This window comes from Rhagoletis zephyria, unplaced genomic scaffold (assembly GCF_001687245.7).
Source record: "Rhagoletis zephyria isolate East Lansing unplaced genomic scaffold, Rhagoletis_zephyria_1.1 Rzeph_scaffold_04362, whole genome shotgun sequence".
Taxonomy (NCBI): Eukaryota; Metazoa; Arthropoda; class Insecta; order Diptera; family Tephritidae; genus Rhagoletis; species Rhagoletis zephyria.
Window position 1 is genome coordinate 4,475 of NW_016161445.1, and position 24,195 is coordinate 28,669.

General features: G+C 34.6%; 2 protein-coding genes across 4 annotated transcripts; one reads left to right on the forward strand and one right to left on the reverse strand.

The window, feature by feature from the left end:
- Window positions 1–1,167: 1,167 nt before the first annotated feature.
- On the reverse strand, window positions 1,168–4,301 carry LOC108370638 (protein NRDE2 homolog). Its single transcript, XM_017626011.1, has one exon. It carries the CDS (start codon window positions 4,268–4,270, stop codon window positions 1,325–1,327), a length of 2,946 nt encoding a protein of 981 aa, XP_017481500.1. The 5' UTR covers window positions 4,271–4,301; the 3' UTR covers window positions 1,168–1,324.
- Window positions 4,302–5,849: 1,548 nt separating this feature from the next.
- LOC108370640 (chloride intracellular channel exc-4-like) lies at window positions 5,850–24,080 on the forward strand. 3 transcript variants are annotated; one of them, XM_017626015.1, is made up of 6 exons: window positions 5,930–6,281; window positions 21,631–21,732; window positions 21,843–22,007; window positions 22,084–22,326; window positions 23,128–23,238; window positions 23,307–24,080. In XM_017626015.1, exons 1-6 carry the CDS (start codon window positions 6,204–6,206, stop codon window positions 23,382–23,384), a joined length of 777 nt encoding a protein of 258 aa, XP_017481504.1. In that variant the 5' UTR covers window positions 5,930–6,203; the 3' UTR covers window positions 23,385–24,080. The 3 variants fall into 3 exon arrangements, with proteins under 3 accessions (XP_017481503.1, XP_017481502.1, XP_017481504.1); XM_017626014.1 differs by lacking the exons at window positions 21,631–21,732; window positions 21,843–22,007; window positions 22,084–22,326; window positions 23,128–23,238; window positions 23,307–24,080 and adding an exon at window positions 18,206–19,629 and having other exon boundaries at window positions 5,850–6,016; window positions 6,074–6,281; XM_017626013.1 differs by lacking the exons at window positions 21,631–21,732; window positions 21,843–22,007; window positions 22,084–22,326; window positions 23,128–23,238; window positions 23,307–24,080 and adding an exon at window positions 18,206–19,629 and having other exon boundaries at window positions 5,859–5,997; window positions 6,074–6,281.
- Window positions 24,081–24,195: the final 115 nt, after the last annotated feature.

A 24,195-nucleotide genomic window follows, 5' to 3' on the forward strand; every position in this document is an offset into this window, starting at 1 on the left:
AAACATAACCGGAAAACGACTGAAAATGTAATCGGAAAACGGAAGAAATATTCGATTTTTATACGGATTTTTTTTTCGTATATTCTCGGATACGTTCACGGATATTTTTCTAGCTGGCAAGTAAACGACTTTTTGTGTGGAGCAAAACTTTTTGTGTCGGGTAACACGCTTTGTGCTCTCTTTCGCCTGTGTAAATTGAGTTAGCGTTTCACAGCCGACAACAATAATTGCATACCAAAAAGTCGCCGTGTGTAAATGAAACAAGCAACACCAAAAGGGAATATGAGAAATCGCGTCGTTTCGTTGCCAGTGGCTCAAATGGTTTTTCAGATGGTAACTTCATGTTTGTGGTTGCCGCTGACATTTTGATTAATCAAATCTTGCAATCAATTTTTATTCACCTTCCCGCTGAGCTAGAGACTGGAAACATCAAACCTGACTAGAACCTGATGACAACGCAATATGAAAGATGAATTAATACAATAGGTGGCGCAGGAGTCGAGATATTTGAAACATCCCGATTTGTTTCATATTTAGAACCTTATATTACTTAAATGGAAAGAAATAACTCCAAAGGAATTTAGTCGTTGGGTGGTGCGGTGTGGTGGTCGATTTTTCTAATAAAACCTTGTTTTAATATTTTTTTTTTAATTACTTGTTTCTAACTGTTTCTGCAGCTTTTGTTGCTGTTTCTTCAAAACTGTTGCTAAATCCACTTGGCGCCATAAAAGAATGGCTATACAGCTGCAATAACTTTTAAAAAAACCGTGATCATGAGAAGTATTGAAAATTTCCTAATTATGCGCATGCATAGAGTACGCAAGAAATAATTCTCAGTTGCTATCATCAGTGGAAATTTCCATTTTGCATTCTTTGGACACTTATTTTCTTTTTTACTTCCTTTAGACACATATTGCTGATACATCAATAGTAACCATTAATAAAAAAAAAAATCCTCCAAATTAGAAGATATTCGCGTCGTTATATGTACATATGTAATGTACCTACTTTTATATTTACTATATATGCTAATAAATATATCTAACTATTAAAAAATATAAAACTTTATGTATGTATATACATATGTAAATATGTATTTATTTGTCAACATTTTTTACATCTCTATATGTACACATGTATGTATGTATATGTATTGCATATCAGGAATGCAGTAAATATGCAAATTGCATAAATAAAATAACAGGCATAAATGTATTTACATAAACTATATGTATGTATGTATTTATTATTATTATTTAGTGACTGTTATGAATATCAGTACTAAAGGTATGTTTGAGCGTTGGCTGCTAGAGTAATCAATCGTTCAAGTTCCACGTAGAATCTCAAGCTCTTCGGGCAGTGCGTATATCCGCAGCTGCTTTTCAATAATTAGGTCCTGCAAATGAGTCAACTCTTGTGGCACATATGTCGCACCATCCAGGTATAGCGCTTTACTCCACGGGCATTCATCTAAAGCAGTCAAAAGACACCTTTTGCTCGTCTCAAAATCAGTGCACTGGTCAGATAAAAATCGGATATATAATCGCCAAAAGAGAGCATTCCTTAGCAATGTCCTTCTCGTTTTTGATTGAGTCAGGTTATCATTTGACAATGTTTGAAAAACGTGCAGAATACGATTACGTATGATTAATTCATTACATCGCTTATCCCATTCAATAACATATATACCATCATTTGCAAATAACTCATCGGTGTTCATCTTAAGGAACCGATAACGCGCTAAAACAATTAAAAATGTCACTGACAATATCGTCGGTTTGGCACGAAGAAAAGCAGTTCTTATTCGAAACCAAGGCTGTGAGCTCAACATGCCACAATGTTGCAGGAGAAATAGGTTCCGAGGAAACTCAGCGAGAGCAGCAAAAACTTTGTCACGCACTAATGCGTTTGGCACAACACAATTTGGGCAAGTTATTTGCAGTGCAGCCACGTATAGCTCCAGAATTTGTTCACGTAGAAACCTATGCCTATCATTGATACCACGAAATATATTTAGTAGTTTATTCATATATTTTATTGCATCCAATTTTTGTCCAATAAGGCATTGGATTAGCACGCGCACCTTCAACAACGATACAGTATAATCAGGCAATAAATACTGCTCCAGTACCATGACTTCAACGTTTTTTTCGATTGCAATGTATTGCTCTAACTTTTCCGTGATCTTTTGTAGTGCTGCAAGCTTTTTTCCAGATCCAATTGATTCATCATTTTGGCTCTTGCTACCTAAAGCATAAGATATCAGTATTTGCAATGCGTTGCTTTGCCTCCCATTCCCGATAAGCATTTCCGCGAATGTAACGTAGGTGTAACATAAATCTGATGCTTGTGTTTCGTCTGCGGAATGTGAGGCAATTAGGTTTTCAAATATGTGCGTTACTGAGTCCATATTTTTAGATTGATCTAAAGATTCAAATTCGTAAATGGCAAATTCAGTATATAAAAGCAAAACGTTGCGATTAGGTGACTGCTTAAGTAGATTTTTAAAGCGCTTTCGCCCCTCTTTTATATATTCACTATTCATTTTGGAACCACATCGTTCGAGAATCAACAGTAATCGCTCAAAACGGCACCAGAGTACAATAAAGAGATCGCGCTTTCGTTTATCAATATTTGAATAGGTTGCAGCACATTCGAGTAGGAAATTACTGATGCAACGAATGTAGATGTCATGGCCGATGGTGCTACTTAAAAATGTAGGACTTACAGCCATTTCCTTAGCTAGTGTGTAAATTCCTTTTTGAAATTCTCTTTGTAGCTCCTGTGAAATTGCGAAATTCCGTTGAATACAAACTGTTAATGTATCTTCAATTGCATCGGACTCTCCGATTTGTTCCAGATGTGCGCTAAACCTTTCTGCCATTCCTTCACACTGAATAAAGGGTACTTTAAGTAACCGTAAAATTAGCAGTATCAGGTAGAAAGCATTGTCTCGCGAATTTAACGGATAGATATAGTGGCAAATATCTTCGTTGAACACGATACGTTGTGGATCATTGCATTTAATCTTATCTGGGAAAGGCAAAAAATTAAAACCTTGCCTCAGTTTTTCGACACGAAGCCATATCTCGTTCATAGGTAACCCTGATTGCAAAACAAGTTCTTCGAATTCAATTAGTGTGTTTTGGTCAGTTTCCAAGGGAGCAAATGCTTTAAAATGATCTGTTGAAACATTTAGTTCAAGAGCAAGCTTTAACAATGCAATGAATTGCTCATACAACCCCGCTTGCCGAAGGAAAAGTGCGCAATTATTGAATAAACGCAGCATTACATTATCTGAATCACGGTTCTCTAATGCCAAGGATTGTGTGCTCATTTGCTTGGCGTGATGCATTTTAGACATGCAACGCTCGTAGATACGAAGTACGTCCGGCACGATACATCTTGCCATCGAACCTTGGGTTGTCATTATCTGCGCCGTCCATAATGTGTAGCTATAAAGGTCTTTTTGCAACAAGCGATCCAACATTTTTGTCACTTCAAAGGAAGGATAGGTGACGTTAATAATATCAATGTATTGTTCATATAATTGCTCATTGCATTGAAAGCGAGCTAATGCACGATTTATAATGTCCAATTTTCTCTCAGCTAGCAAAAGTCGTGACCATTTGTATGGATTTTGATCCTGCAATGACAATAAGTCGAGCCAGACTTGCACATCGCAAGAGGCCTCCAATGTTTTTCGATTCAATTGACCCATTCGTGCATTATATTCATTTTCGTCTAGAGGTAAAACTGAACTATAATTTTGATCACTGGAAGCTTTTACCTTTGCTAGAAAATAGCGTTTACTAGACTTTTTGTTGGCATTTGAATTGTGCCAAAATCTAGCTCCCAAAATGTGGCCAAATGAATGCCTGTACCGAGGACATGCGGGTTTATGCAAAGTACGTATAGAAAGGAATTGTTTCGTCTTAGATTTATCTATGTAGTACTCCTCATTGCCACTAAATTCCAACACTGGGGCTATTAATTTAATTTCACAATCATGCTCGAGTTTTCTTCTCTTCTTACTCCTTTTATGCTTTTTCTTTTTTTGATGCGATGATTGCGAGAGTTCAACTTCATTTTCGCTAGATGAAGTACTTGATTCAATTATATCAACATTTTCCAAATTTTTTATATCATCGTTTTCTAAAGGAAAACTGCTGTTGGCCAACCATGTAGACGAGGTGGTCGGAGTATCTTCTGGCCCTTCATCGTTTCTTAGATCTTGCACAACATTGGTATACGCAGGAAATAGTGACATTTGATGATTTTAAACGTATTTATTATACGAAAACTAGTATATTCAATTAAAAACCAAAACAAATATTTTGTTTATTTTATACAATAAATATGACGTTTATTAGAGTGTGTTCAATGTGGTTAAAAACTTAATTTATCTAAAAAAATATCACAGTATTGCCGTTTGTAAATATTCGGTGCAGATGATTAATTTCATATATAATGCTATGAGTCTATCAGCAATACTTTCCGTAAAAATTATAGTGGGTTATGTCCCTAATAAACCGGACCGGGTCCGGTAATTAGAGAATAATCGAAAAATTTGCTCTCAAAAATGGAACATAATCCAGAAGTACGGGAACGCAAAAAAACCACATTTCGTGCCCAGAATTTGAGAAACAGCTTATTCGCGTTGTTTTTGTTTTTGTCGCTTAAATGCAAACTCTTGAAAATTGAATTTTTGTTTCCAAAATTTGGTAAGCACCAGGTAAGTGAAGGCAATATGTGAACACAAAACAGCTGATATGCACTTTGACGCTTTATCCATTTTTATCCGGGGAAAAAGTCCGGGCTGTTTCGGGTAGGAAGAAGAAGAATGTTACGATCCAATACGTTCCAATTTTCGCTCTATATTACCCATATTGTTGAGTAAGGGAATTATTTCTGGGCTATTTTGTGCGCCCGCGGGATACCGCGTTGCGTACGGGAAAGAACCTGTTGTGAGTCGCTTTATTGAACATCACACTTTCCAAAAAATAGCTGATTTCGAAAAACTGCCCCTGCCACTGTCACTGCGTTATTGTATTTTGGGCTTAAGTCTGGGTCGTTGCGTTTACGTAGACCTGACTGTCGTGGGACGGTAGTTTATTTCAGTAATTCTTAACCGATTTTCAAAAAAATGTTTTATTCATATATAATTAAAATGTATGCTCAAAATTTGCTTTTGGCTAATTAAAAAAACATGTCGCCGAAACTACAAACATCAGCCAAAAAATTACGTTATTCCTTTGGGCACTGTAATAGGGTCAGTATTTATTGACGTGATCCAAGTATCGCGATATTTATTGACGGTGTAGCATGCAGTATTGATGATTCGCGATCCATATCGCAACATCTCTAAAAAATTTGAGCTCTGGATCGCGGATCGCAATATCGTCAATAAATATTGAACGTGTAGCTCTTTCAAAACGCGATCCATACAGTACATCAGTACTTTTTTTATCCTCATAATGCGAACGTCGAAAACGTATTCGCTCTGTCTTCACTCTCGGCGCTTAAAACCTTTCAAAACAAATTGAAAAAATTTTAATTAACATTGGAAATTTTAAAATAATTATGGAATGCATTATCTGTAAATTGTACGTACAATATAAAAATATTTTCTTGCGTCATAATAACCGTTCAGCAATAAAATTATGCAAATACTGACGCGACAAATATTGAACATGTAGCATTCGTGCGCGATCCATCAATCCATCACTATGGATCGCGATCCAAATATCGTGATAATTACTGACCCTGTGACAGGGCCCTTTATATCATCTTGGGGATCTTGCATAATTGGATCACTAATGGCTGTGAAAACGCCCTGTTAGAGTTAAAGTAGATAATTATAATAGTGACATTTGGTGCAACTCTGGTTTTCCGTTGCTTTTAGTTCGTGTTGGCAATATTCTGTAGAAAGATAAAAGTATTGTGCGACGATTGCGGCAAAAGGCGTATGTTTCGCGAGATTGATTGGAATAATAAGTAATTTTCATTTGAAAAGGTGGTTAATTTTTACCACCATTTGTTCTCTAAGTTACTCAAAGCGAATTAATTTCAGTTTGGATTAAACAATAGCAAGATCAGAATCATATTTAAGGCTCACAAACAAATTCTTTGTGGATTTCATTTTCTGTGGCCTGTATTTTCGTTTTAACAAGTGCGAATTTTATACGTCACGCGTTTCCAAGATGTCGGAAGTTGAGAATACTCAAGAGACCAATGGCACAAGTAATGGAGATGTTCCTGAAATTGAACTGATCATCAAGGTGAGTAGTATCAATGCATAATGGGTGGGAATAATGCATATTTTGTGAACTATTGGTGTCTCCTGAAAAAATTGCTTCATTACTAAACCGGCGCAGAGTTGTGCGTATGCATATTTTAAGTTGCGTGTTTCATGTGCTTAAAATTGTGATGCCATCATTTAAATATCTTAGGAATTTACTAGTCCATCAGCTTTTGTTGACACAGATGATCATTAACATACATATGGAAATCGTTCGTATTGTATACATATTCCCTTTCGGTACACTGGAGCTGTTTAGTATATATGTAGCGCAATAGGGGCTTCATTCAACACTTTATATAACTTCCAATTATACGCTTTTCATGCATGTACATATGCATATATCGATAGGTATATGTATGTATGTATGTACGCACGATCAATCTGCCTGAAGAATATTTTCTTTCGACTTTTGGAGGGGGGCTATTTGTTTGGACAACTCGCGGTGCTAACGTGATCGGAAGGCCTCTGTGTGTGTGTTATCTGTGATGCTTAAAAACAGGTTTTTCTTAACATTTTACTATTTCATATTCCACAATAGCTAGTAGGCCGACTGGTTGGTCCGCTGATTGAAATGAGCTTTTGCTTGCTTGCTTGTGTGTTTACTCACATAAATTGTTGTTGCTGCTTTTCGTTGAACTATTTAAATAGTTTTGGTAGTACGTCACTTATAATGCGACAGTTTTCCCAGCATATGACTAATTGCATGTTCATATATTTAGTAAAGGAATACATATGCACATATCGCATGTTTAATAATATACAGAATTATTTCAAAATTTAAAATTTGTGAGAAAACGCAGCCAAAGTTTGATCAATTCATCCAGTTGGTATACCAAAAGATAGGTGAAAAGACATATCTTCGCCATTTTTGGGAAGTTTAATAATCTGTTACGATGAACTCATTCTCCTTATCAAGCTTATTAATTGTTTGACGAAATCTCCTAAAACGTAAATTTTGAGTTGAATCTCTGTATTATTAAATGTGCGATATCTACCCAGTCGCCAAATTATAAAATAAAAGGCCGAACTCGAGCCATTGTTTCGGATCTTTTGAAGCAATAGGTCTTCCGTGCTCGATTCTTTACTAGTTTTTTTTTTTTTTATGGAATGGCCAAACATATTGCTGCATAGAAATTTCTAAATACAACATAGGAGGACATAGCTTATTAACCACCATTTATTTTTGCCTATTCTACATCGACGCCAAGTTTTCAATGAAATAACTCGCTAAATTTTTCAAATAATACAGTCATAGACAAAAGTTTCCGTCCTTACATGATACTTATTGTATGTATATAAAAATATGTAAAACAGAAACAAATTGCAACAAATATATTTCTCTGCAAAACAGCATACTTATTTTATTAATTAAAACTATTTAAACTAGTATTCGACATGCTAGGGCCCACCTTAATCGGTTGTTTTAAGTAATATGCTTCCTTATCTGGATTTCAAGTTCGTCCCATAAATGCTCGATCGGATTAAAATTGGGTGATTCGGGGGGCATCCCTGAGTACATAATGAACGGTGTAAAATATCCAAAGTCATTGTCTAAATTCAATTGTAATGCACTTTTCCTTAAATAATAATATTTTTAATGAAAACTAGCTGACCAATCAATACCTGATAAAGCCATGCAACTTCACTCCATGATCCCGCCTCTCCTATGTTTCTCTGTTGCGTGTGGGTCTTTTTGCTGCATCCTTTGTTCAAACCGGTCGACCGAGATGTACATAAACGTCAAATTTACTTTTCTGAAAAATAGTACACTATCCGAAAAATATTGAGAGTTATTAATAGGTAAATTTTTTAGGATAAGATTGCCGGTATTTTACGCAAAAATTATTTTAATTTATTAATTATTTAGTTTTCGATTGCTTTAATTGATGCTGGTAACATGTGGATAACGCATATCCTAGGGTTAGCCTTTGTGACCAAATCGGAATTATTGACCTTGAAGCATTGCTGAAGGAAGAATCATTGTTACATACATATGTATGTACACACAATGGTATTGAAAGGAAAAGTGAAAGCTGAATTGTTCAAAACAAATTGAACATTTAAAAATTGTACACACAGCCATACATGTGCATGTACACTTGCATAGCCAAGTGTGCATAGAAATGAAAAACACTGATAAAGCGTGAGCTTTTTTATGTTTGCATGTACCATGTACAGTTGTCGACAAAATAATAGGTGTGCGATATTTTGACCAGTTTTGACTCTTTGTCTATTTTTTATTCCATGTTTATTAAATTTTTATATAAAAGTCTAGCTGGTTATGCAACAAACACCATATAAATTCACATTTCAAACATTGCATAAAAATTAAAAAAATGTTGGTATGCAGTTTTGGTTTTACAGGCAATTTTAGAGGCGATTAGTTGAAAGGCCGTTCACACCAGGCGATTTTTATTTTCAACTAAAAGTTGCTTGTAAACTCGCCTCATGTAAAAACCGTATTAAATTGTGGTATAATAAAGCCCAAGTTGACAAAAAAATCCCGTCGAGTTTTGAGACCTTTTTTGGTTGAAGGTGTTTCGCATTTTTTCCATACCAAGTATGTATGTATGTTCGACATATTCTTTTATATGGAAGGCACTGCCACCAAAAAAAAAAAAAAAATGCCAAAAATCAACGAGACTTTTTAGCAGCTGGAAACTTACGCTTCATTATACAACTATTATAATGGGCTACAAAACTGCATACCACAAGTTTTTCTTAAGGTTCTGATTAAAAAGTTTGAAATATTTGTGAAATTTTTACAATTTTTGAAAAAGTTTAAATTGTGAATTTATAGCCAGCTAAACTTTATTTTAAAATAATCAAGAAAATAAACAAGACAATTGGTCAAAACTAGTCAAAATATCGCACTTCTATTATTTTGTGGACAACTGTTTGTACATATATACATACGTGCATATGTACATAGGTACACTAGTGCATTGCTTTCTGCTGTACCTTACAACTCAAATTGTAGTGCTTTTGTTGTAAATTTGTTGTGGAAAGAAAACGTTTGTAGCTCTCATTTTTTAAAAAATATGGTATGCAGTGCTAACTTAAAACCATACACCTAGTCGTTGTGACAACCCTTCGGAATTTACACTACCCTACTTGAACGTCGGTTGGTGTGGGTACTGCAGTGAAGGTACTTTCAGTAACATCCGCCTTTCCAGTCAGCTTTAGATAAGTTGACATAGGTTCGGTGTTCCGCGGAAGCAAAGTTGGCGGGTTTATCAATTGAGATGACTATGGGCAAATGGTCTGATGCTAACGTCAGCATCAGTCTCCATGATGTGCTGTTTATCAGACCGGCGCTGACAATTGTTAGGTCTGGCAAGCTGCAGCAGCTGTCCATAATCTTTCGTCCTTCGTTCGGTTGCGTCATCGTTCATTGTGCAGAATGCCGAATAATCTATCAGCTGAGCCAATTGTGTTCCCCTACGATCGTTTGACAGGCTGAATGTCAAAGATCGTGGTGCGCATTGAAGTCAGCAACTACTATACGGTTTTCACTTCTGAGGAGCGCACCAATTTCATGGTGATATCCTGTTGGGCAGCTGGTGACAGGGGTATATATATACGTTAAATATTTCGAGCTCGATATCGCCTTATCGGATAGCAATACCCTGACATTCTAGGGTGGTATCCCTGCGGTCGATGTCAGCTTCGATAAGACGATACTGCACGGTGTGGTGCGTGGTGAACGCTAGGCCACCACCATTATCTCGCTCGAGATCTCGACGGTGCACGTTGTATCCGGCGAATTCAACAATCTTGAATTGCGATGCACCTTCGTCTCTTCGACCGCAGCTATTAATATTCCGCGCCGACCCATGAAGACTGTTATCTCCTCGATCTTGCTCTGAAGTCCGTTACAGTTAAATTGTAAAATCTTCGTGTGACTAGGGAGACTTACTGGAATGTGAGCTGTTAATGAGGTGTGTTGCCGGGCTGCCACATGCTGTGTGCGCTGTTGTACAGGCTGTTGCATTCTGGTGGTAGTGGCGGACGGGCAGCACAGCATGGGCCCTCATAGTCCCTCGTCCAATCTCGCGTGGTGCGCAGTCATGCCCTAAAGGGACACCAGTCATGGCAGTGTTGCACTTGACTGATGTCACGTTACCGAATATCCTGGATTGACACACCGTGCAGATTGTCGGAGGAATTAGGAGTTATTGGCGAGGGCGTTTGGGAGGTAGTACGGTTGTGTCGGTGTTGTGGTCTGTTGTGTCTGTGGTGTTTTCTATTGTATTGTGTTGTAATGCGGTTGTGTTTGTGTCGAGTTGCTTAGGTCGACTCTGGTGTGCCGTGGAGGCAGCTCGATTTGAACAGCAAAGGGTCACGTATGCGGTGGTCTAATGTGAGTCGTTAGGCCTGAGCAAACTCGGAGGTGGCTCCCCCCATTACAACGCATTGCATCTAACGGAATTTCTGGGTCGTTTCGGTTACGTAGACCCGACTGTCATGGGGTCTTTGCTGACAGTGTCTTCCATACAAAATGAATTGTAGAACATAGTTTGTATATAAGAAAGAGTCAGCAAAAAAATTATCAAAAATCAACTAAAATTTTGGGCTACAAAACTTCATTTTCAAAATTTTTTATAAAAACTGATTAAAAAATACAAATTTGTATGCAGGTTTATTGAAATTTTTCGAGTTTTACACAAAGTTTTTGGTATAGTATAAACTGTATTTTTATAAAAAATTAAAACAAAAAAATGTTGCATGCATTGTGAAAAATTCTTTGCGCCAATAATTTTGGGCGAAACTGTATGTTTATTTTGAACTTTAGTTGTGATAAGTGGTTTTGTTGGTGTACGTTGAAATGATCTCATCTTTTTATGTTTTGGTTTTTGTCTTGTCAAAATAAAATTATACTACATACTTTCGTACGTAAGTAATTTTTGTCTAAAGGTAAGAGAAGGGAGTGGGGGTGTTGTTGTGTTAGATTTACCAAAGTGTCCCGGAGATAGCTGGCAGCCCTAGTTATAAATTAAAATATTCCGTTGATTTTTGATTTTTTTTTTGCTGACGGTGTTGAGCGTGTTCTTCCATATAACGATTTTTATTTTTTTTCTCTATGGAAGAAAATGCTCAACACCGTCAGCAAAAAAATCAAAACTTGCCCTTTTTTATACTAAAATTTAATGGGTATACAACTACATACTCGATTTTTTTGTAGAAAATCTGTTTAAAAAGTCTGAGTTTTCCTTAAATTTTTCTCCAAAGCTTGGAATTTTTATTTACATGTAGAGCGAGCTATATTTTTTACAAAAAACTAACAAAGTAATTTACCACGAAAGTCATTTTAAATATCGTATAAAAAAATTTATGCATATTTCGAAATGTATCATTACTTTTGCGTTGCTATATCAGATATAGTAATGGGATTTGTTGAATAAATTGCTATAGTTAGAGAATAGAACAAGAATTCGTCATTCTTTTAATTAAACAGAAAACTATGCAAGGCAGCAGCGACCTCTAAGTAGCTTAAAATAACGATTTCTCTATTTTGCTGGTAATATAAAGCATGGAATTTATCTTATCAGTGGAAACAAGCATACATAAGAGCAATTAGTAAAAATCGACAGTCGGTGTGATCATAGTCGATATTTGTAGCAATGTTGGCAACTTTTCAAGAATTTTAAAATGTTAACTGATAAAAAAAATACAGTCGTACTTCGATTCTACGAACTTTCTCGAAAAAAGGAAAATGATATTAAAAATTTTTTGTGTAGAACATAACGCTCATTTCTTCGACAGTGTCATAACTGAGTTAAACTTTAGAATTTACATATAATCCCATAGTAAAAATTAATGCATATATATTTTGTTCTAGTGGGATACTGATAATCAATGCAGCTATGCAATTTGTACAAAACATAGAAGAAGAGTTAGCGGTAATTTTTGTATACTTAACTCAATATTTGTATTTCTCCGATTATTCCGGTCAATATTAAAAAAAGTTGTTTCTAATAGTGATTGCACTTTGGCTGATAATGAATGGCAAACTTTCGAGTGTATTTTTGCCATAAAAAGCTTATAAAATACATGTGCCGTTCGGAGGTGGCGGTTCTTTCTCCATTTGTGTGACACCGTCAAGGCGCATAGGACAAATTGGAGTAGCTCGGAAGCGTAGTAAAATATGTGAGGCGACAATTGTTATGCTGTTGTTGTAACAGCATAAACCATTTCAAAAAAAAAGTTTTTGGAAACGCTACTGAATTGGCACTCCTTGACCAGAAAAATGAGTCTGGAAAGTTCCAGTATGGTAGACTGTCATAGATAAGTTCTTGACTTCTATGGCATTTTACAAACTAAATGAGTTATTGCGTCCAAGTTCGTTGCAATAAATCGTACAAACTATTTGAACTACTTATGAATATACATAATTATCTGAGAAGTTAGTTACTTGTAAATAGAGTCCGACCGATTAATCGGCATCGGCATCGGCTAGTATCGGCACAAAATTGAGGCATCGGCATGGGCCTTTTTTCGCCGATTCTTTGCCGATTATTTGGAATTTCTTTTCATATCTTCAGGTGAAGCGACAGACAACTGCCTACATCAAAGAACATTTGCAGTCAGCTCACAAAAATGAAAAATTTTTTGAGGGTATTTCACGTTTTCAAACATTTTTTTCTATATGGAGGACACTGTCAGCAAAAAAAAAAATGCAAAAAATGAACGAGATTTTATAGCAGCTTGAAACTTGCACTTCATTATACTAGAATTACAAAAAAATGGCCTACAAAACTACATACCAAAATTCTGATTAAAAAGTTTGAAATTTTGGTGAAAATAAGCAGAATTTTTTTAATTTTTGTACAAAGTTTGAAATCTGAATTTATATGGTGTTTGTTGTATACCAGCTACACTTTTATAAAAAAAATAATAATAAACATTAAATAAACAAAAGACAAATGCCAAATGCCAAAAACCGATCAAATCAGAATTTTTTTTATTTTGTGGACCACTATATGTATGTACATACATATCTAGCATATAAGTCCTTATGCATTGAGTGCAAAAGAGTGTATTTTAGTACAAAACAAAATAGGGCTATTCCCGATTCGGTGCATAAGAGCTGACAAATTTATGCAATTGCAGAAATATGCCATGGATTGTGAGCGACCTTTATTAAACTGTCATGGTAAAGCTTTTGCAAAACAATTTTTGTGCATCAGCTTTGGTTTTGTTTATGAATGCAATGCATAGCATTTTTATGCTATGGATTTTCGGTATTGCAAATTTGCCAAGCCATGACAAATGCAAATGCGTGTATTTTGTTTGTGTATTGCAAATAATTTGCAATACAAATTTGCAATGCAATGATGCTAGGCCATTTGCACCGGATCGCGAATAGCCCTAATGAAATTTTATGTTGCTAAATATTTCTTGCTTAGTACCATATAAAAAATTGTTTTATGTAATTTACATAAATGTGATATATGTACATATATTTTTATACGTACATACATATGTGCGTGTGTATGTAATGTTGCATAACAAGCCAATTAATTCAATTATTTGTTTTCTTTTGTTTTGTTAACTCCGTTAAATTAACTGATTTTTTGAATTAAGACATTTATTTGTAATTTTTTTATGGAATCGGCATCGGCCGATTTTTTGCCCATCAGCCGATTAATCGACATCGGCATCGGTACCTGAAAAAAAAAAATTGGATTTGAGTTCATGTAAAAATTATCCAGTAACTACTTGCCAGCATCTCTCCAGTAACTTAATTTCTGAGAGTTCGCTCTAATAAAAAAAAATATTCAAAAAAGTACGTACGTGAACGCAAATCCAGTAATAAATTGCAAATTTTATGAACAGCTGATAAATTGGTTGTTTATTCGCAGCAACTTCCTATATAAGCAATATACTTAAATAGGTTTATTTTGTCAGTTTCAACCATAAAAAGCCCATAAACAGTTTCCTCATTAGTTTCAATTGCATCCAGCAACAAGCGATCAGCTGTTTTTTTGTAAAAATTTATCCAGTAAAAACTTGCCAATTTCAGCTGTTTCGCTCTCAATGTCCTCTAGTTTGGAAATTTATTTATTGTACCATTAGCAACAACAAATCACACGACAACGAATACACAGAAGCGCGAATTCCACTAATGACTTGGGGTATTCACAACGGTGTCGTAAATGTCGTATTTTTGTATGTCGTAAACTTTAAACGGCTAAAGTTAATTAAGGGGGCTCGCAAGGTACCATAAAGTCATATGAATCTACACAGTGATAAAAAATCGTTGGTTATGGTTTCAAGTCCTCCAAACATTTGTTTAAGCTTTTAAATTGTACGACATACAATACTACGACATTTGCGCAACTATCTTTTCGTTTTGGAGAATTCTACTTTCTGAAAATTAAAATAAAACCAAAAATGCTAAAAATAATGCAGAACTGAATGCTTAACTTTTCTTATATATGCATAGATGCAAAGTTTGGCTGACTTCCAAAACGTATCAATACAATGTTTACGTACGTATGTTTGTAAATTTCGAGCAAAAAATATAGATTTTCATAATTGCAGTATCGAACTAATCTTTTTGACGCTTCTACAAACTCATTTAGCTTTCGAGCTTTTCCATAAATACATATCTACATACATATGTATTTACATAAATATTATGTAATTTTTTTATTAATTTACGAGGAAAGTAACCATTGGCCTATGTATGTATGTAGACTAGTTATGTATTTATTGCTCCGTTTTGTTGATTTTTCATATTTATTTACAATATGTATTTTCTTTATCGCTTTCTAAGTTTATTTTTGAATGTATGCATATGAATATGGGTGGGTGTGTGTGTGCATAGAACACTCATGCACTTAGCACATAAGCCAGTAGTGAATTTCATTGGCTCTGTTTGGTACACTTGTAGTTAATTATTTACGTGTAATTTTCCTAGATTTTAAATTAAATTTTTTTTTATCAGCCGAAGTATCTGACGTTACACTTCTAAAAATTCCATTGGAAAATTGTTTGTTATTATTATTTATTTAACGAGTTTATCGGATTTACAAAATATCTCGACCTTGGCATCACCAAGCGAGACCATTTTCCGCAAAAAATTATCTGTTTACATAACCAGAAATTTTATAAAAAGCCAAAATGGCCCATAAATAAATAAGTTATGTAGATATATGGAGTTGTGTGTTAACATTCGGTGAGTTCGCTCCCTGGAATAGGCTCATTAATGTAATTTATGTAATACTAAGCTTGCCAAATTTGCAAGTATTTAATGAGCCACTTTAGTTCAAACATTTTTATATTAATCTTGAGGCATGTAAGAGTATTTAAAAATCAGTATATGTTTATAGATACGTATGTAGGCTCATTTACAGAATGCAAGCTTTCTAGGTACAATAGGGAATCTTTTTAAACCTATTTTGAAAAATTGATAGTTTCATTAGGTTTTTTTGCAGATTAATATTAAAATACCGGCAAAAAAAATTTAATATGTATTAATCTTAGAAATTCGAAAAAATACCGTTTGGTCTTTTAAAAATGTAGTCTGAAAGCTGTCAAATTAAATTTTTAAATTTACGAAATTCCCAAACAGAAAACAGATTTTTAGTAACCATTTATTAAAGTGGCAAGCACCCGCGAGTATAATGATGTGGCTTAAATAAGCTTTGCGCCAAATCTGAATACAGCTGGGTATCTTCACATATGCATGTACAGCAGCGGTCAAAATATTAGCCGCAAAATTCAAAATGGTGCTGTTGGCAAATTATCTTTATTTATTTATTGTTAATAATTGTCATTTAAAATATGAGTTGATCTATATCAGATACCACATAAATAAAAGTTTCAAAGCTTGCACAAAGTTCACAAAAAACTAATTAAGCTTAAAAAATGTTCATTAATTTTAGATTTTTTTTTTAAATTAGATTTCCTAGAAGGGTTTCGAGTATGCAGTTTAATAGCCCATTCAATTTTAGTAATATAGCATGCACAAAATTTACTTACTTTTATATAGAAGAAAATGCGCAATACCCTCCACAGAAAAAGTTATAAAAAATAAACGGTAATTTTTAGCGACTTGAAACTTGCACTTGAATGGGCTATAAAACTGCATACTCGAAATTTTTCTAGGAAATTAATTAAAAAAATCGAAATTTTGATTAACATTTTTTAAGTTTAGTTAGTTTTTGTGAACTTTGTGCATGCATTGAAACTTTTATTTAAATCAAAATTATTAACATATTATAAATAAAGATAAGTTGCCAACAGCAGTATTTTGAATTTTGCCGCTATTATTTTGAACGCCACTGTACACCTGTATGTACATACATGTATTTGCCACATTAGCACAGCGTAGTGTTTCTTTTAATTTTCTTCAATTGTATTTTTGGCGTGAACATTTTATGAAGCACATTTGCATGACATCATCATACTTGGATGTTTTGAACACTCAGCCGGCACTTCGCCTACTCATTAAAGAATTGATGAGCAATGCAAATATCGTATGTACATACTACATACATATTTAGGTATGTAATAGCAAACACAAATAACCGTTTAGAAGTTGAAGTATAGAAGGCCAAATAGCGGGTTCCGCAGTGTATATGTAGGCAACCTGCTGTTTTGCTCTTTACTGCAAGTTTGCATTTGATTCTTCTGTTTATTTATGGGTGGATCTCGATTTTTATACCCGAGCGCACTTGTACCCAAAGGTATTATAACTTTGTTCGCATAACGGTTGTTGGTAACAGCCAAAACGAATCGAGATAGATATAGACAAATGTATACATATATGCTCAGAATGAATAGAGAAATCGATTAAGCCATGTATGTCCATATAACCATATACCCAGGCAGGTGCGAATACCCGAATTATGAATATTGAACAAAAATGTTTTCTAGTGGGTGTGGGTATGCATCTAAGAATGTAAAAGTCTTTCAGTTAGTAATTTTGAAAGGAGCTATATATTTAATCTGCTACTGTATTTTATCAACGAAAACCTTTGAAATTCTCAAACGGGAGAAACACGCAGAATTTAAGGGGACCAAAACAATTAAATTGGTTTCATCCCTTTTTGTTATGCAAACGAGAAATGCAATTCCGCGGATCGATCGAAACTTGTCATGAATTTACCAGAAGAAAAATGTCTAGCTAAATCCTGTAACTGATTCTGATTGAGAAGAATTGCTAAGTTTCTCGCCCACGTGAATGACTTCCTATAATGACTCGTACCGGAATAGACTAACTAATGCCATGCCGAACGGCGGATGATTTTTTATAGAAAACACAGTGCAATCGCTTGCTACTCTTTGCCGCTGGCCCTCCCCTCTGCGATTCACCTGTTTGCCTACCACTGCATGTTCGTTAACATATTAACATATTAATTGCATAGCCTATGTTTTTCGTGTTTTTGTTTTTTTTTTTTTTTTGTTTTTATCAACCAACTCGCAAATGCTACTAAATAGCCGTTCAAAGTAATAACCATAATTAAGCGCAGTATAATTAACCAAATAATAAATATTTAATTTTAAGGATTGGAATTTGCTCAAGTGGCATAAAAATTAAAAATTAAATTTATAACCAAAGCAAAAGCATATTGCACATAAAAAATAATCATGTATGTACTTGTATGTATGAAAAGTACCTTAAAAGATATATGAAAATAAGTGAGTGTTTGATTGCTTGGATGAGCATATAAATATATCAACTTACTATAGTATATACATACATGTACAATAAAAATGTTGCGGGGGCGCTTTTCAACTAATGTCGCCCTAGCTGTAGGCTTGCGATCGAGTGAGTCCCATGATGGGGATGACTCAGTGTAGAAATTATACTCGTATAAACAAAGATATCATATTGACAAGATGTGATCCCCTAATAGTATGCTTTCACTATCCTCTGCCCCTTTCTAGGAAGAATATATGCTTGATAATGAATTTGTGGGGAATACAAACGAGAGCAGAATCAACATAGTAGCAACCGACGAAAATTCAAGCGATGTAGATGAAAAAGAAAATATCGTTCAATCGAAAGTACAACCCAAACAGCAGAGCCACCAACATCTAAAGGAGCAGAAGGCTGTAAACAACGAAAAACCACCACTCTCTTCTCGCAAAGATATTTTGCCAATGCACCACAATGAATCAGTAGAGAGTGATCGTGTTCTAATGCTCACTCATTACGACAATCAACATTTTCACTTCGAATATGTAAAGCCGAAGCAAGAGGAGAACATACTACACACAGAAGCCATCCAGCAAAGTGATAATTTCAACAATGAAAGGCTTGAGGATCGACTTTCCCTGAGTCAGCTGAATAGAGTTCCATTTTCTCCAAATCGTATAACAGAAGAAATAACAGTGAAAGATAAGAATGCACGCGGCAGTAGTCCTGTTAGCAATTTAGATTTCGCTGCGATGGTAGCCGAGGCGTGCGAAGGAATTTTCGATGAAATCGAAAACGACCTGCGATCGTACAATGACGACAGTGATAATAACATAGTTGAGCCCAGCACAGATGCTGGTTGTTGTGGCGATGTAGCTAATAGAAAGAAGCGACAGCATAACTCCGAAGCGGTTCGACTTGCGGCCAATGCCGTACTGGAAGATGGCATCAGCCTTGGCGAGGCAGCAAAGCGGTTTAATGTGGTACGTTCAACAGTGTCCTCGCGCGTGGCTAAACATCCCAAGCGCAAAAGACGAAAACCTAACAAGGAATTAGAAGAGCTTATTCAGAGTAAACTGAAGGCCGGTGTACAAATATCGGAAATAGCGCGCGCTTTGCATGTGCCCAAGTCGACCGTTCATTTGCATAAGACAAGACTTAAGAACAATGGGCTATTGCCGCCTGTATGGATAAGGAATGGCAATAAAGATGTGGTTGATCATGGAGCTCAGGAACGTTTAAAGCAGGCATATCGTGGCCACGTCGTAAACGGTATGTCAGTACGTTTTGCTGCAGAATTTTTCTCCCTGCCACTTACAACATTATGGCGATTCATAAAACGGCGAAAAAATGCGACAACTGCTGCTGTTAACGAACGAAGTGCCGAGTGCGCGGTAGAGGAGCTCTCGAATGGTCTCGAGGAAATTGGGGTTCATAATGCTTGCGACGCGTTCGAAGATTTAGGGATAAAAGAGGAATCTCTGGAGAAGGAAATGAACTTACCGGACAAATCAGCTACTTGTTCTGCAAATTTGGTGACAATTATAGATAGTGAAGAAGAAAGTTTGGAGCAATCATTAATGAATCAACTTTTAGAATAACACAAGTTTAGTTTTGTTGTTTTGGATCTCACTGTTTGAATGCCATTGATTGTTTAATAAAACATTATAAAACTTTAAAGTTTGAATACATTTTTGATAACACAAGTTTACAGAAATAAAAAAATTGTCCGACTGCAATTTTTTTTATATGAATTCTAATGTAAAATATTCCTGTCGGGTATTCTCCCGAAACCAGCATAAATATAAGAAAGTAGAACAGTTTTTGACATACATATAGACAAATTCATTAATAGTCAATTTGTATAGAGTCCTTTTGTATGTACTTTTTCTTAAGTGCTCATAACTTCTACATTTATTATTCACTTTAGATAAGCAGAGTCTTATTGCATGAGAAAAAGATCACACTTTCGCCCCCTACAAAAAAAAAACAGGAATTAAACACATTTCTTCAAATTGATGTTTTTACCGAAAGAAGTTATGCAAAATTGTCGATAAATCAATCAATAGCTCCTAAACCGGTTCGAAGAAAAGAAATTTCGATATTGGTTAACTACTTCAATAAAATTTGCAATTAAGTGAAGGTACTTTTTTAAATCTCAAGAAAACGGAAATTTGGTTATTTCTCAAAAATTGTTCGGCTATTTTTTAATTAATTTCTTACTCGAATTTAACGGAAAATTTTACATAAGAAATGATGGTTAAATGAAACAGGTCGGAGCACTTGTCGACTAATGTTATCATTTGTTTAATAAAATTTGTGAAAAATATAAATAATTGTAGCAGGGACGAACATTTTACGTGGCAATGCAAGCGCTTTTTCTACTCATTTTGCTGTCAAAATGCGAAAACGAAAGTACACTTTCTCGAGTAACCGCCCAAAAAGTCCTTTTTGCAGATTTGCAGAGAACACTTTACGAAATAACAATTGCAAAGTGCAACTGCAACTGAAAGAACGCAAATTGCTTTCGAGAAATAATTTCAACTTGCTCCTACCGCACTAGCAATTTTCATTTTTGCTAAAAGTGCTGTCAAATCAATCGAGTGTTGCCGTGTGAGGCGTTTTGATTATTAAAATTATTTACTTTAATCTACTGATATGAAGTATTCAAGTATTAATGCATTAGACATTTTGTGACTGCACAAGCACAGTTTTGCATTTTTAGTTCATTTTCAGGTCATTAATTTTGTTGTAAACGAAAAAAAAACTAGTATCGGAAAGTTTGATTTTCAGAAATAAAAACAGCTTTCGAAAGCCACTTTACATGCAAGGTGTGACTGATGCTGCAATCTCTTTTGGAAACTCTGAAGTTTGACAGACTTTTGAAAAGGACTTACACTTGCCAAGTTTAACAGCCACTTAACAGGACAGGAAGTCCTTATTATTACTATCAGCAAATGTGTGCAATTTTATACATATGCATCTTCTGAGTGCATCCCTAAATGGTTCGCCCGAAATCAATGAAATTTTAATGGGTTGTTGCGAATATGCCTCCTTTGATTTATAGGTAAAATATTTTGTGTGATATAAAAAAGGACCTATCTGCACTTGGGATGAACAACTGGCGCAAATCCGCAAAGGAAAGAGACAATAGGTGAAGTTTTTTGTATCGGCCCAAAGCGACAAACGGTTTTAATGCCAAATAGAAATAAAAAGAAATAAATATGCACTTATAAGTTTTAAAAATTATTAAAATCCAAGTTTTATCTGCAGTGCCACCTAGCGTGTCAATTGTTTTAAGGGTTTATGTACTGATCACTGTTCGAAGAAGATTCACAATATTCATCACAATGCATCGTTAGGAAAAGATCATAAAATATTGACGAAACTTTCTTGACCAAAAAAAGGTGGCAGGATTACGCTAGAAATATTGTGTTTGCATAAATACAATACATATAATACATGAATGCAGCTCATTAAAATGGATTGAAATACATATGTGTTTACGTGTCCGCTCATCCTAACAAATCATTTAAAGCGATTTTAGATTCACAAAACAAATATCATAAAGAAACTTTTTCTCAATAAGTCTGGGGCTTGTGGTTGGAATGGAATTTTTTTGCTCGTAAAAACGAACTAATTATATTTGCAATGCGATTGATCTATATTCCAGGCATCTACAATCGACGGTAGGCGAAAGGGTGCTTGCCTCTTTTGCCAGGAGTACTTTATGGATTTGTATCTGTTGGCAGAACTGAAAACTATCAGTTTGAAGGTGAGAAAATTATAAACTTTATTAGTTCAACATACATTTTGTATCATGGAATTACATACATATGTATGTATGTATACATACAAAACGTCGTGTTTATTTACAAAATTAAGGTTACAACGGTTGACATGCAAAAGCCACCTCCAGACTTTCGCACCAACTTCGAGGCGACACACCCGCCTATTCTAATCGATAATGGATTAGCAATCCTTGAAAATGACAAAATTGAAAGGCATATCATGAAGAATATTCCTGGCGGTTACAATTTATTTGTACAGGTAAAACAAATGTTTTTTTTTGTCTTCAAAGTAAGACTAGACGGTTTTTAATTTTCATGTTTCTCTTTGCTTGCAGGATAAAGAAGTGGCAACACTGATCGAGAATTTGTACGTGAAGCTCAAATTAATGTTGGTAAAGAAGGATGAAGCCAAGAATAATGCCTTGTTGAGCCACTTAAGAAAAATCAATGACCACTTGGCTAATCGAAATACACGTTTCCTAACCGGCGACACTATGTGCTGTTTTGATTGTGAACTTATGCCGCGACTGCAGCATATCCGCGTGGCAGGCAAATATTTTGTGGACTTTGAAATACCGGTAAATAACAAAATTGAAAGAAAAAAATTAATATGCGGCGGTAGGCACATAATTATGGACACTTCTTTCTTTATAAGTTTTGACTACTTATTTTTTCTTTATTTATTATTAATAAATTTTTTAGAAAAGTATACTTTATACTGCAACGAAGACCATGCGACTCAAAATTACAAAGCTTTTCTTTTTTTATTATGTGTTATGCATTTTCTTCCATACAAAGTAATTTTTTTTATGAGAGAAAATGAGCAACAACGTCAACAAAAAAATAAAATCAAAAATTAACGCTTAAAACTTGAGTGGGCTATAAAACTGCATACCCGAAATTTTTCTAGAAATTCTAAATAAAAAGATTTTGATGACCATGTTGTGAAATTTGGTTATATTTTGTTGTTGATTTAAATAAAGTAGAAAAACTCGGCAGGCCTTCCGATGTTAAATAGTTTTAAGTAAGTGATTTTTCATCAACTTTTAAACTTTGAGTTACTTGATTTTCGTTGGATGTAAACCATGAGACAAATGTTACAAAGTAAAACCGTTCGCTCGATTCGTCGGCCATCATTCATTTTTTGAATTTTGTCTGCTTTAAAGCTTCGAAAATTTTCAGGCTATATTTTTGTAAAACAATAAATGAAAAATAAATAAAGAAAACATATACATATGTATGTTCTAACATTTTTCACTTAAATTGCTTTCGTGCAATTGGCTGTAACACTTGTAAAGAAATAATAGAAGTAATTATGTGGCCACCACTGCATATATATTCAATTTAAAGCATGATAGCTATAATTGTTTGCTTTACAGACACATTTCACTGCATTATGGCGTTACATGTATCACATGTACCAATTGGATGCCTTCACACAATCGTGCCCTGCAGATCAGGACATCATCAATCACTATAAATTGCAGCAGGTGAGTGCTGCCATATTTTATTTACGTAAATATAATTTTTTTTTACACATTTTTTTTTTTTATTTCAGATGCTAAAAATGAAAAAGCATGAGGAGCTTGAAACTCCTACGTTTACTACTTCCATTCCGATCGATATTACTGAGTAATGCAGATCTTTTGTATGTGGTGTAATATGACCAGAGCAAGTTGAAACGTTAGCTTGCTATAACCTTAGACCGTATAGCATTAAGAAGCCACGCCCCTGCTTTCAAAAAATAATTCCACTTTTTATAATACACGCTTGCGTATACCCACTTACAAAATAACATGTGAAACATAAAATAATATTCCCATTTTTTAATAATATAATTGAAATAAAACCTAAACCATATTTTTTATGTACTATATGGGTGTATTCCTAAGAACATAAATACACATAGTACACTATTCTACAGTAGATGAAAAATATTCAATATGCGTATGCAGTTGCGCCAATTACATAGGAAAACGTCGAATGTTGCTCTTCAATTATATTTCTTAGTAAAGTTTGTTTTTGTATTTAATTTGCAATGTGAGCACAGTTCAATGGCGTCGTTTTTGATAAATGGGCATAAGTATTTGAAAAATATTTACACTAAGTGCGATTATTTTTAATTAAGTTTGATTTGTTGCCAACGTTTGATTTAATTGCATTCATTAGAAATACTTTTTAATGTTTACGATAAGTATTTAACAAAGAATCCAAGATTGACGAGGACTTAAAAAGTTCAAATTATAATGAAGCAAGTATGCCATTACATCAAAATCAAGTACATTAAATTATTAAACGCAATACGTTACACCGTTTACAACCGTTTACAATTGAAATAAGAAGTCAAAAATTAAAATGAAATCCATTAGGAAATGTGAAATATTCTCCGTATTATTTTATATCTATAGCTATGCGAACCTACTTAAAAATAGGATACAATTGTTTTG

Bases quoted from the DNA above. Each gene is read 5' to 3' on its own strand.
- LOC108370638 (XM_017626011.1), bottom strand. From the start codon at position 4,270: ATGTCACTATTTCCTGCGTATACCAATGTTGTGCAAGATCTAAGAAAC.
- LOC108370640 (XM_017626014.1), top strand. From the start codon at position 6,204: ATGTCGGAAGTTGAGAATACTCAAGAGACCAATGGCACAAGTAATGGA. The intron at 6,282-18,205 runs GTGAGTAGTATC...GCCCCTTTCTAG, and splicing joins AAATTGAACTGATCATCAAG to GAAGAATATATGCTTGATAA.